Source organism: Gadus morhua, chromosome 16 (genome assembly GCF_902167405.1).
Source record: "Gadus morhua chromosome 16, gadMor3.0, whole genome shotgun sequence".
In the NCBI taxonomy this organism is placed as follows: domain Eukaryota; kingdom Metazoa; phylum Chordata; class Actinopteri; order Gadiformes; family Gadidae; genus Gadus; species Gadus morhua.
Window position 1 is genome coordinate 31960142 of NC_044063.1, and position 10785 is coordinate 31970926.

The 10785-nt window shown below is 43.4% G+C and overlaps 2 protein-coding genes across 2 annotated transcripts; both read left to right on the top strand.

Moving 5' to 3' along the window:
• The first annotated feature begins 1779 nt into the window (after positions 1 to 1779).
• foxg1c (forkhead box G1c) lies at positions 1780 to 5405 on the top strand. The gene has a single exon (XM_030380269.1). It carries the CDS (start codon positions 2034 to 2036, stop codon positions 3396 to 3398), a length of 1365 nt encoding a protein of 454 aa, XP_030236129.1. The 5' UTR covers positions 1780 to 2033; the 3' UTR covers positions 3399 to 5405.
• An 832-nt stretch (positions 5406 to 6237) lies between these two features.
• Positions 6238 to 8606, top strand: snrpd2 (small nuclear ribonucleoprotein D2 polypeptide). Its single transcript, XM_030382041.1, has 3 exons — positions 6238 to 6490; positions 6959 to 7138; positions 8178 to 8606. Coding segments are annotated over exons 1-3 (357 nt in total). The 5' UTR covers positions 6238 to 6488; the 3' UTR covers positions 8353 to 8606.
• The last annotated feature ends 2179 nt before the right edge of the window (positions 8607 to 10785 follow it).

The following is a 10785-nucleotide window of genomic DNA, read 5'->3' on the forward strand; positions in this document are numbered from 1 at the left end:
TACTTTGCTCTAAGGGTAGTGTGTTGATGTATGTTTGCAGCGTATTAATGACTGACCATATGTAAATTACAGCTGAGCAAACGACCGCACATGCCACAGCAAAGTAGAAAAAACCAATCCCATGAAGCAAGCAATGCTAAATACTAAACAGGATAGGAGATGGGGTTAGTCTGGTAGGGCCTTGGAGTGGTACGTGTGCAGGGGTATCACTGTCTCAGTGGGCATTCCTCCGTCCATGGGTATTTTAGGTGGTCACCCTCAGGCAAAATGTAAAACATTGTTGAAACGATTGAACACAATCTCACATGTGACAATAAAAAATCAATGTTTATATATCTGTTATGTATTTGCTATTTTATATTCATCATTAATTAATAAATCGTAGCCTTATTCTTTTTTATTTTTTGCTATTAATCCTATGAATAGGCAAAAAGGATAAGGTCGAATTGCCATGGGAAATGTATTTGTTCAGCCCTGCATCATGTTTTATTCTTAGGGCTTCACAGGCCATTGAATGACCCCCTGAGCACTCAAACAATGTAGGGAAACATGTCACATTAAAGAGTAAATTCTACTTTAAGATGGATTCACAAGAAATGTCCCTATCCCCAGTTCGACTTGGAAGGCTATATGTGGGGTGTGTCTGCGTCCTGATATATATCTGGATTATAGATATAATTGAAAGCTTGTATTAGGCCCATTTGGATTGATTTGAACTTTTTATGTTGCTGTCAGTCAGTTGTTCTCAGATTAATTCCAAACCTACGAAAACCAATACCCAAAACCAAACCTTCCTATAGGCGATAAGCGGAAGCAAGCTTGAGTATAGGCTACTTGCAACATGTGCACGTAGCTACAATATCAACTTACCATGATTGACTTAAATATAAAAGAGTGTAAATCTAGTAAAGGTCTATGAACATATCTGAAATGGTCTAGTCAATAGAGGCTAATTGAAAGAGGGATGCCATATGTTGAGTTGCCTGTGAGATACAGAAGGAAAAAGTACAATACAAGTAAAATAATGTTATCAATCGAAAAATCAAGCCATTGAGGTCTATAGGTCTGTGTCCCCAGTCAGCGGTGGTTCTAGACCATTTCAGTGGGTCAGGCTTGGTTCAGTCTCCTATTTTAAGGACCAAAGTATCATTCAACGTCCGTGGTTCCATTAGAACTATCTCTGTCCTAGAAGAGGTGTAGCTTTTTCATCCATCGGTTTTTACAGGTTAGAATAGAGCATCACTTACCACCGCAGGGGGTGCACCCTTAAGCAAAGAACATTGCCATTATTGACTTGACTCTGCAAAAAAACTGCAAATGTTCCCATGACGCACAAGTGTTATCATGTAGGCCAAGGATTATGGAGAACCCTTTGTTAGATTGAGGCAAATAAATTGGGTTTAAATCAAATGCTTGGCGTACTATGTTGACCTTGGTCTAATAACCCCACTTTGCCTGTCAACCTCCTGGGCAGATCTAGTTTGCTCAACCGTGCAAGGCCTATTGACAAAGTTGTTTGTTTCCCTGACCCAACTATATACCATTAATAGAGTATTACAATGTGTTATTCTTTTATAAACAATTGAACTGTTGGGGTTGCGACGGGTTATGATGACACCATGAATCATCATTCAGAGAGCGGAGAGATGCTTGGGTCCCGGGGGCGAAGCAGCACGAAGGTGAAGTGTTGAGTTTCAGGAGTGGGAGGAAGTGTTGTAATTAAAGCAGAGTTCAGCCATCAGTCAAAGAGGTGTAGCGGGCCGGGCTCCAGAGGAACGACTCGCCTCTGCTCTCAAGTGGCGGTGACACAGTGCGGCGGGCCGGGCTCCAGAGTAACGACGCGCCTCTGCCCTCCAGTGTTGGTGACACAGTGCGCCGTGCAACGGGCTGACCTCCAGCGAGGAACTACGCGAATCTGCTCTCCAGTGGTGGTGACACGGTGCGCACGTGTCGCGTGTCTTCGGCTCGCCAGCGCGTCGTATCCGCGTCGCGCGTCGCGTTCTCGTGTCATCAAGGGCTATATCGCAGTCAGAATGCAGACTGACACTTTAAGGACGCAGGGCATGTTGACCGTGGACGATTTGAAAACTCCTGCACATTTTTACCATAAATCCCCTTTCAGCATCAGCAGCCTACTGAGACGAGAGGGGGTGGTGTGTGGAGAGGGCGACGCGCTGCAAGGGGTTCCCATTACGCACGGAGGCAGACCCTGCTCTGGAGTCCCCATTACGCACGGAGGCAGACCCTGCTCTGGGGTCCTGGGAGTGGTTCCCAGAACTCACGGAGGCAGCCCTTGCTCTGGGGACCCGGGCACGCCGCCACTTGATCCTCAGGACCGCACGGAACACGGCCGTAGTGGGATGATCTGCAACAACGCCGAGGAAGAAGGTAAAGAGGAAAAAATTATCGTTGTTCCAAAAGACAAACTGGGGGGAAATGAGTGTGAATCGAATAAATCAGAGGAAGAAGAAAAGGTTAAACCACAAAAGCCCCCGTTCAGCTACAACGCGCTCATCATGATGGCCATCCGCCAGAGCCCGGAGCAGCGGCTCACTCTGAACGGCATCTACGAGTTCATCATGGGCCACTTCCCGTACTACCGGGAGAACCGACAGGGCTGGCAGAACTCCATCCGGCACAACCTGAGCTTAAATAAATGCTTTGTGAAAGTGCCTCGCCACTACGACGACCCCGGCAAGGGCAACTACTGGATGCTGGACCCCTCCAGCGACGACGTGTTCATCGGGGGGACATCTGGGAAGCTCCGGCGCCGCGCGTCTTCGGGCCCCACCAGGGGGGCCAAGCTGGCCCTCAAGAGGGCCGGCCACGGCCTGACGTCCACCACGGCGACCAGCCTCACCTTCGCCGCGGCAGGCTCCTTCTACTGGCCCCTGCAGTCGTTCCTGGCCCTCCAGCAGCCCGTGCGCCCCCCGTTCTGCACGGGGGGCCTTCTGGGGCCCCGGCACCACCACCACCACTCCGGTTACGCCACGTCAGTTCTGTCGCAGCGTACGCGCCGCCATGTGAACGCAACGTGTATGGGGGAGGAATCCGCGCATCTGCAGAGGAGCCAGGAGAGGAACCAGGAGCGGACCGAGGAGAGATCTTACTTTGGTATGAGTTGCGCGCAGTCGAGCCCCCATCAGATCAGCGCGACCGCCGCGTTCTCCGCGTCAATGATCCCGCTGTCTCTGTCCGACCCCAGTCCGTTTAATGTGCTTTCCGGACAAACCAGTTACTTCTACTCGCAACAAATGCCCTATAGCGCAGTGTTTAACCCGTGCCAGGAGGAGCGGGCCTTCTCTAGGACTTTTCAGGGCAGCGCTGTGTCGAAGTGTGTGAGCGCCTATGAGTTCCCTAGTTACTATCCTCCACCCAATCCGACCCCCGGGGTGTAGGAACACGTCCACTCCATCCGACCCCCGTGGTGCAGGAAACGTTAATTCCATTCGACCCCCGTGGTGCAGGAAGCGTTCATTCCATCCGACCCCCGGGGTGGAGGAACGCTGCATGTGAGGGCCAGGGTATATGGCGCTCAAATCAAGAAAGTATGGAGACACTTTCTAAACCACTAACTGATCACTAAGTAGGCCTGTTCCCTGTTGACCTGTAATAAAAGCTAATTTTTAATGTAATGCCTTTTTTGACCTAAATAAACTAGGACTTTTTTAAATTGTATTAATCCTAATATGTTTTTTTTCGTTTATATTAGGCCTATATTAAACAGTATGCTATAGGATATTTCATTTCGGCAGGCCTAATAAGTCAGTTAAATGTATCAGGTGGCATTACGGTTTTTACCATGTTTGTAATTGCATTGATTGCAACACAAGCCAACTTATTTTTTTTTAACCAAAGCTTCCTGCTGTTTAATTTAGATTTTCTTACGATGATATTTTACATGTCTGTAGACCTATCCCCTCTCTTAGAGAAGATGTAAATAAATCGTTGCGGAGGAAGGAAATTATTCGATGTATCTGCCTTGCACTGACGCATGCAGCTGTTGTGTAGCTATAGGTCATTATGAATGACAGAATAACATTAAAAGTCAAAGATCACCCTCTTTTAAACCAATCTATTAACTCAGACAGACTTTCAGTTTGTTATTCGTTTGAAATTTATTGTTAATAAATTTCAAGCGAATATTTAGAGGCTAGATGTAAAGTATTTTATTGTTATTGGCTGTTGATTATTTGGGCTCGGATATACCCTATACTTGATGGATTAGGCGATTTCTCAACCTTCTTAGGCCACTGCATTTTTGAAAAAAAAAAAATAACACCGAATTAAGAGAAAATTAAATCGAATTGCTGAAGGCAAAGTAAAGCAAATAATAGCCCAAATAATGAACCTGTAACATGAATCAAATGCCTATTCTCTCGTCTAACTGTGCTCCAAATGTCAACATCTAAGAGGAAACGAGTCTCTGAAGGTATTTTGAAGACACAAAATGGAGATATGGGAACAAGGAAGTCATCTTTTGTCTGTGCTTAACCATTTGCAGGAACATGTAGTGATCTAATGTGAGTCAGGGATCATCCACAGTTCACATTCCACTCATCAGTGCAACAACATCAATGCAGACTGAGATGCCGCATTATAACAATGATACAGAACGTTTGTCTGCCTGATGGTGTCATATGTGTCAATAAAATCAGACGTGTGGTTAGAGAACAGATTATCAGTCTGTGTTTGTCTGTGTAACACAGATTAAAGTTTTCTCTGTTTTTGTCGGTGGAAGGGGCGCCTCTTTTAAACAAAAGAGTCTTTCATCAAAAGGTTTCAGTCTGTCAGCCATCAACGTCTTCTAGCTCACTCACATTCACAGTCGCCTGTGGTTAAACAAGACGGCAGGCATCGGGTAACCAGCGGCAGCGTGTGTTGGCAAACTCAAGGTCTAGATAGATAGAAAGATAGAGCATTTTTTCCCCTGCATGAGTAATTGTTGCTGTACCACTTGGAGTTCAGGCGAACCGAGTTGTGAATCAACAGGTCTGGATCAAGTTTTGTGTCCTGGGTTGGTGTAATGGGATACTGTTGTTGGCATAATAAATAACTTTCTTGATTTGACATGGACTAATATCCTCACAGCCCTGGAGCCTCCCCAGTCCAGCAGAACGGGTAGTAGAAGAGTGAGGCGTATACATCTGGACATGCAACGCAGGGATCCTTGACTTGAAATGGGGTGATAGGCTACAGTCGGGAAACCGATGAATACTTATTTCTTCAATGTACTGTAAACATTTATCATGGCTTAATAGGCCTATTATATTGTACTAAATTATTTGTGTTGTTCTGTTATGTATGCTATAGGCCCATGTGTATATTAGAAAATCGAGGCGTGTATTTTCCTCTGTGTGCATCATTTTTTCTTATTTTTTTCAAATAAAAAAACGATCCTGTAAGGTTTGTGCTTTCTGACAAAACAATAATACATCATATATATATATATATATATATATATATATATATATATATATATATATGTACAGTTAATGTAAACTTGTCACAAATGTGCGTAAGTCGCCACTTTAACAGGCCTCTGAATACAATGGCTTTGATAAAAGAATAGGTTTTCTGTTAAACATGAAAGCATTTTAAGGTTCATGCTCTACACAATCTTAAGATAACTTTCTAAAGTTAGCCTTTCTCTGGAAATGAGTCCTGAACACTGTTTTCTCTCAGGAGCATACAGGATGAATGTATGTTCTTGTAAGTGAGCTCCACAGGTAGGCCTACGCTTGCCACCGTGTGAAATAAGGTGAGTGGGTTGTGCAGCCCTAGGCGTCAGTCTGTCTCCAACCAGAAAGCCAATCCCTCAATGCTTCATTGAGGAAAAAAATGTTGCACGTCTCTGGTTCCTCACACACCTCTCCATCATTCTTTTTGACTCAAAGAATAAAAAACGACCAATTTGATTCCCAAGCAAGCTTCTAAGGCATTTATTCTCCTTAGGCTATGAAAACGTTATACTTATTTTTATAAATGCAACATAATTGTTTTTCATACACGTGTGTACGTGTGTGTGCGTGTTTGTGTGTGTGTGTGTGTGTGTGTGTGTGTGTGTGTGTGTGTGTGTGTGTGTGTGTGTGCGTGCGTGCGTGCGTGCGTGCGTGTGTGCGTGACCCTCTTTAGATGTAGTGGGATTATGGGTTATATACAATCAAGAAGATACACTGTACGCTTCGCAACGCTACATTATCATAGTGCATATAATACCTATACTTGCTTATTTAGCTTTGCGATCAAACCTCTGGGATAGGTCGGAAAACACAAATGGGAAAGCCTGCTGCAGGCAGCCAGTGTTGTCTGATTTGGCGGGTAATCTAGCAGCAGTAGCACTGTTGACCCGGTTTTGGTTGGAGAGCTCTGAGCGCCCATATCCAGACCCGGAAGTAGTCAAAGCAAGCAGCACGAGTTCGTTGGTTGTTCGTTGAGAAAACAAGAAGCCGGTGGAAAGGACCTCAAATTGTTTTTACGCCCTAAAAATGTAAGTGCAATATATGATAGCCGTGTTTTTGAAACAGATAAAAACCTATAATTAAATGCTTTTGAATTGTAGCTCCTAGCTACCACCAATGATTCGCTGCTAGCATGTAGCCTGGTGGCTAGCCTAGCATTGGGACAAGTATGAATGAAACGATTATATACAGACCATAGCAGCACATCGTAACGGATGACTGTGTACGCTTGGAGGCAGACTCCACATAAGTCGTTCGGAATTTATAGTAATTTACTTTGTGTGTGTGTGTGTGTGTGTGTGTGTGTGTGTGTGTGTGTGTGTGTGTGTGTGTGTGTGTGTGTGTGTGTTCCACAACAGGGTGGTATTAAAGAACAGTTAATAAAATCAGACAGAGGGGTTATTCATGTCTTCTTTAATATAAGATATCTTGCAGTGTTGTTGATACTACCTGTTCCATACATGTATGTGAACTTTGTTTTTGGTGTTAATTCCCAGGAGTCTATTAACCAAGCCCAAGTCGGAGATGACTCCAGAGGAGCTCCAGAAGAGGGAGGAGGAGGAGTTCAACACGGGTCCCCTGTCCGTGCTCACACAGTCGGTCAAGAACAACACACAGGTCCTCATCAACTGCCGCAACAACAAGAAGCTTCTGGGAAGAGTCAAAGCCTTTGACAGGTATCAGAATCACCTGCATTAATAAAGTTTAATCCATCTGTGTTTAAAGAAGAGTAAAAGCCTTTGACTCTTCAAAGGCTTTGGGTATCACAATCATGTGCATTAACAAAAATAAGTACAATCCATCTGTGTTAAAGATGAACCGGCCGCCACTTGAGATTGGTTTTCGGTAGATGAACCCTGACTTTTTAACGTACCTGCTGATTAAGTGTTGACGCGACACAGCTGTCCTCCGCTTATTGAAGCTCAAAGGAAGGGGCTGTTAGCCCTGCCTCAGAATGAACAAAAGAACTTTAACCAATTTATTTGGAACAATTATTTAGTAATGTTTTTTACTACAAATTCATCAATCACTTTAATCATATTTGCGTACGACCATCTCTACCCCTTGCGTTTCCCTTGGTCACCTCTTTCCTATCCAATCACCCACTAATGTGTTACTGTCTGTCGTAGTGGCCAATTCGACAGGTGTAGTCAGTGTTAAAAGCATCATAGTTGCACTCCTCAAGCCAATGATACCATACCACCTTCAGGCGGAACGGAATCCATTATACACTAAGTTAAACTGCATGAATGACTAAGAGGTGAGTGTATACAGATTATGGTGAGGAAATCCCACTGCAGGGTGTGTGCATGTTCACTAGACCCAGATGGTAACGTAGAACCAGCAGAGAAGGCTGCAGAAGAAGTAGGGTTAAAGCTCTGTTTGTTAGTTCTGAGTGGTAGGTCTGTTGAGACTCTTCGGAACAACGTCTTGGCATTAGTATGCTTCATGACACGCATAACTTTTTTTATGCATCTAAGAATCTGTAACACTTAACTAAAATTACAAATGTCTGAGAGGCTGTCAGTGACTTGGTTGTGACCCACTCAAATGAGTCAGTGGGTTCAGTAACGGACGTGGTGGTGGTGGTGGTGTACGTTAACGGGAGCGATAACTTGTTCTTCCAGAGGTTGAGCAGTGTTTTTAGATCAAGTCCTAGAATTTGGGAATTTTGCAATAAACATGTTTTCTATGCTTTTCTGTCTCTTCTTACAGACACTGTAACATGGTGTTGGAGAACGTGAAGGAGATGTGGACGGAAGTCCCCAAGAGTGGCAAAGGGAAGAAGAAGTCTAAACCTGTGAATAAGGACCGATACATCTCCAAGATGTTCCTCCGGGGAGACTCTGTCATCGTTGTGCTGAGAAACCCGCTCATCACAGGGAAATAAACATTTAGCTTTTTGGTCTTTTTTCTCTTCTTCTGTTGTCTCCAGTCAAAGAAGCTGTTTAGATCTTGACAGTCAATTGTTGTTGGAATGCTTTTTTTGTTATGTATGAACAACCTGGTTGTCATTGTACAAAAAAGACAGTGCAGAGACATTTTCTCTGAATACTGATTAGCATGATGACCTGATTTAGTTTTTTTGTGGGGTGTTATTTCTCTGTCCCTTTTTTCATTTTGATAATAAAATGATAAAACCAAGTCAGTTGTACTTTGAATATATTTTCTCAACCAAAGCCTTTGTATGCTTTTCAGAAAGTCAGGCTGACATTCTCATATTCCTTAAACCCCTTAGTCAAGATTCCAAGCCAGCACTCGGCTTTACTCCATGGTGTACTGTTAACTTTAAAATACAAATTCACTTCCTCTCACACTTCTGTCAGCCCGTCACCTCCTCCTATTCCAGTGTCATCCTTTTACTCTTCCCCCACACCACATCTTTGTCGGGGTGGATTTCAGCGAGCAGTGCTCAATAGGCGACAAACTGCCGTTTAAAGGCTATCTGCATTATTGATGAGAGCAGATGTGCTGACTGTTACTTCACACCCCGCTCTCTCCATCTCATGGTGCCACTCATCACACCCTTGCCCTCCTGAACACTGTTAATTGTCTTGAACACTCAGCCCCGTCCACACGGAGCCGATTTTTTTGGTGAAACCGCATGTCTTGTGCGTTCCGGCCGACCTTCCAGACGGAGCTGGTGTTCTGCCAATTTCTGCTACCTAGTGGTTCGGTGCATGCGCATCTCGAAAAAACAATCCTGAGTGCGCACCCATCAGTTTCTGCTACCATGTAGGCTGATAGGGAGTATTTTCTATAAAACATCTTTTTAACTGCGCAATTATCTTACACAAATGTTTAACATTGCGCCTTTTGACCTCTAATCACGTAAATATGTGCTCACTTCTGATGAATGTCGAAATAAGATGATATATGTGTTATCTTTACGGGTCTGGGAGCGGAGAAAGTTTTCGTCGGTTGTGGAGGGGGAGGGGGGGGGGGACATCTTGTCTTGTTATAACAAGATATTTATCGTGTTACATAAATTCTAAATACTTGTGTTTGTAAAGCTATGGAGGAAAGATAGAAACAATCGTTTGACCTCCTGTCTCTGGGAACATTCCCGGATGGCTTTGATAAGTCCCAGAAATTTAACCTTAGGAGGTATGCTTCAAAATTCAAGTTAAATGGTGAGTATCTGAAATACATGCCTGTTTACAACATCTTTCACATTATTTTAAACCGCTACTCACCCTATGTACACTGTAAGAATATGGGGAGCATATTTTGTTTGATGTTTGTTTATAACGTCTTTATTTAAGATAGCTGGGGTACCGTATGTGGATAGACCAATCGCCTCTATCAAATAATGTTCCCACTGCAGAATCACATTATTTGAAACCACTACTCACCCTATGTACACTAAGAATATGGGGAGCATATTTTGATGCTTGTAACGTCTTTATTTAAGATAACTGGAGTACCGTATGTGGATAGACCAATCGCCTCTATCAAATAATGCTCCCACTGCAGAATCACATTATTTGAAACCACTAATCACCCTTTTTTCAATGCAGGTTATTGATGGTTACATGCACATCCTAATTGGAGATCATCAGGCAAGTGGAAATTATATTTATCTAACTTTAGATGTTTATTTAACTATAATTCAGCATTATAAACGTATATTGTTTTAAACAGATGCATATTCACCAGCTCAGTGCTGTTGTTGCCACATCATTGTTTGGTGGACAATTCAAGCCCCTCAAAAAGGTAATTAATTTTTCACATTCATTGTCGGGTGCTGCGACCCAATCTGTAACAATCTAGCATCATTGATTATCAATAACAATAACTAACAGTCAATAACTTGGTATTAAACCCATTCCTCAGATGAAGTTTCCAGTGGAAGAAATGTGGATGTGCCCTGTAAATGTTGGGGCTCACTGGATTTTAGTGGTTTGGTTACCTTTCTTTGCTTAATTACCAGTGCAATATTATTCACATCAAACACAATTATTTCATGATCATTGTTGCGGGCTACAACTACTGTTCTACAACTCGTTCTAACTCTGTTAGCCAGCCCGTAACTCGGCGTCTCTCCCTACGTGTTGCACTCATGCATACAAATATTTCAATTGACCTCTGATGCAGCAGCGCTCATAGTAATTTAGTTATTAGGATCTGCTTAATCAATGTAAATGTCGTAATCTGATGAGAGAATAACATGAATGCACTTAACCTCTTTAGATTGTCAACATGTCAGACAAGGTACTTGTGGTCATGGATCCAATGGGAAACGAAGGTCATCATGCTTGTAAACTCCTACGAAACTGGAGGTAACAGTGCTTGTGATAAAGTTTCAACTTTAAAAACATAC

Bases quoted from the DNA above. Each gene is read 5' to 3' on its own strand.
- foxg1c (XM_030380269.1), top strand. From the start codon at position 2,034: ATGCAGACTGACACTTTAAGGACGCAGGGCATGTTGACCGTGGACGAT.
- snrpd2 (XM_030382041.1), top strand. The intron at 7,139-8,177 runs GTATCAGAATCA...CTCTTCTTACAG, and splicing joins AGAGTCAAAGCCTTTGACAG to ACACTGTAACATGGTGTTGG.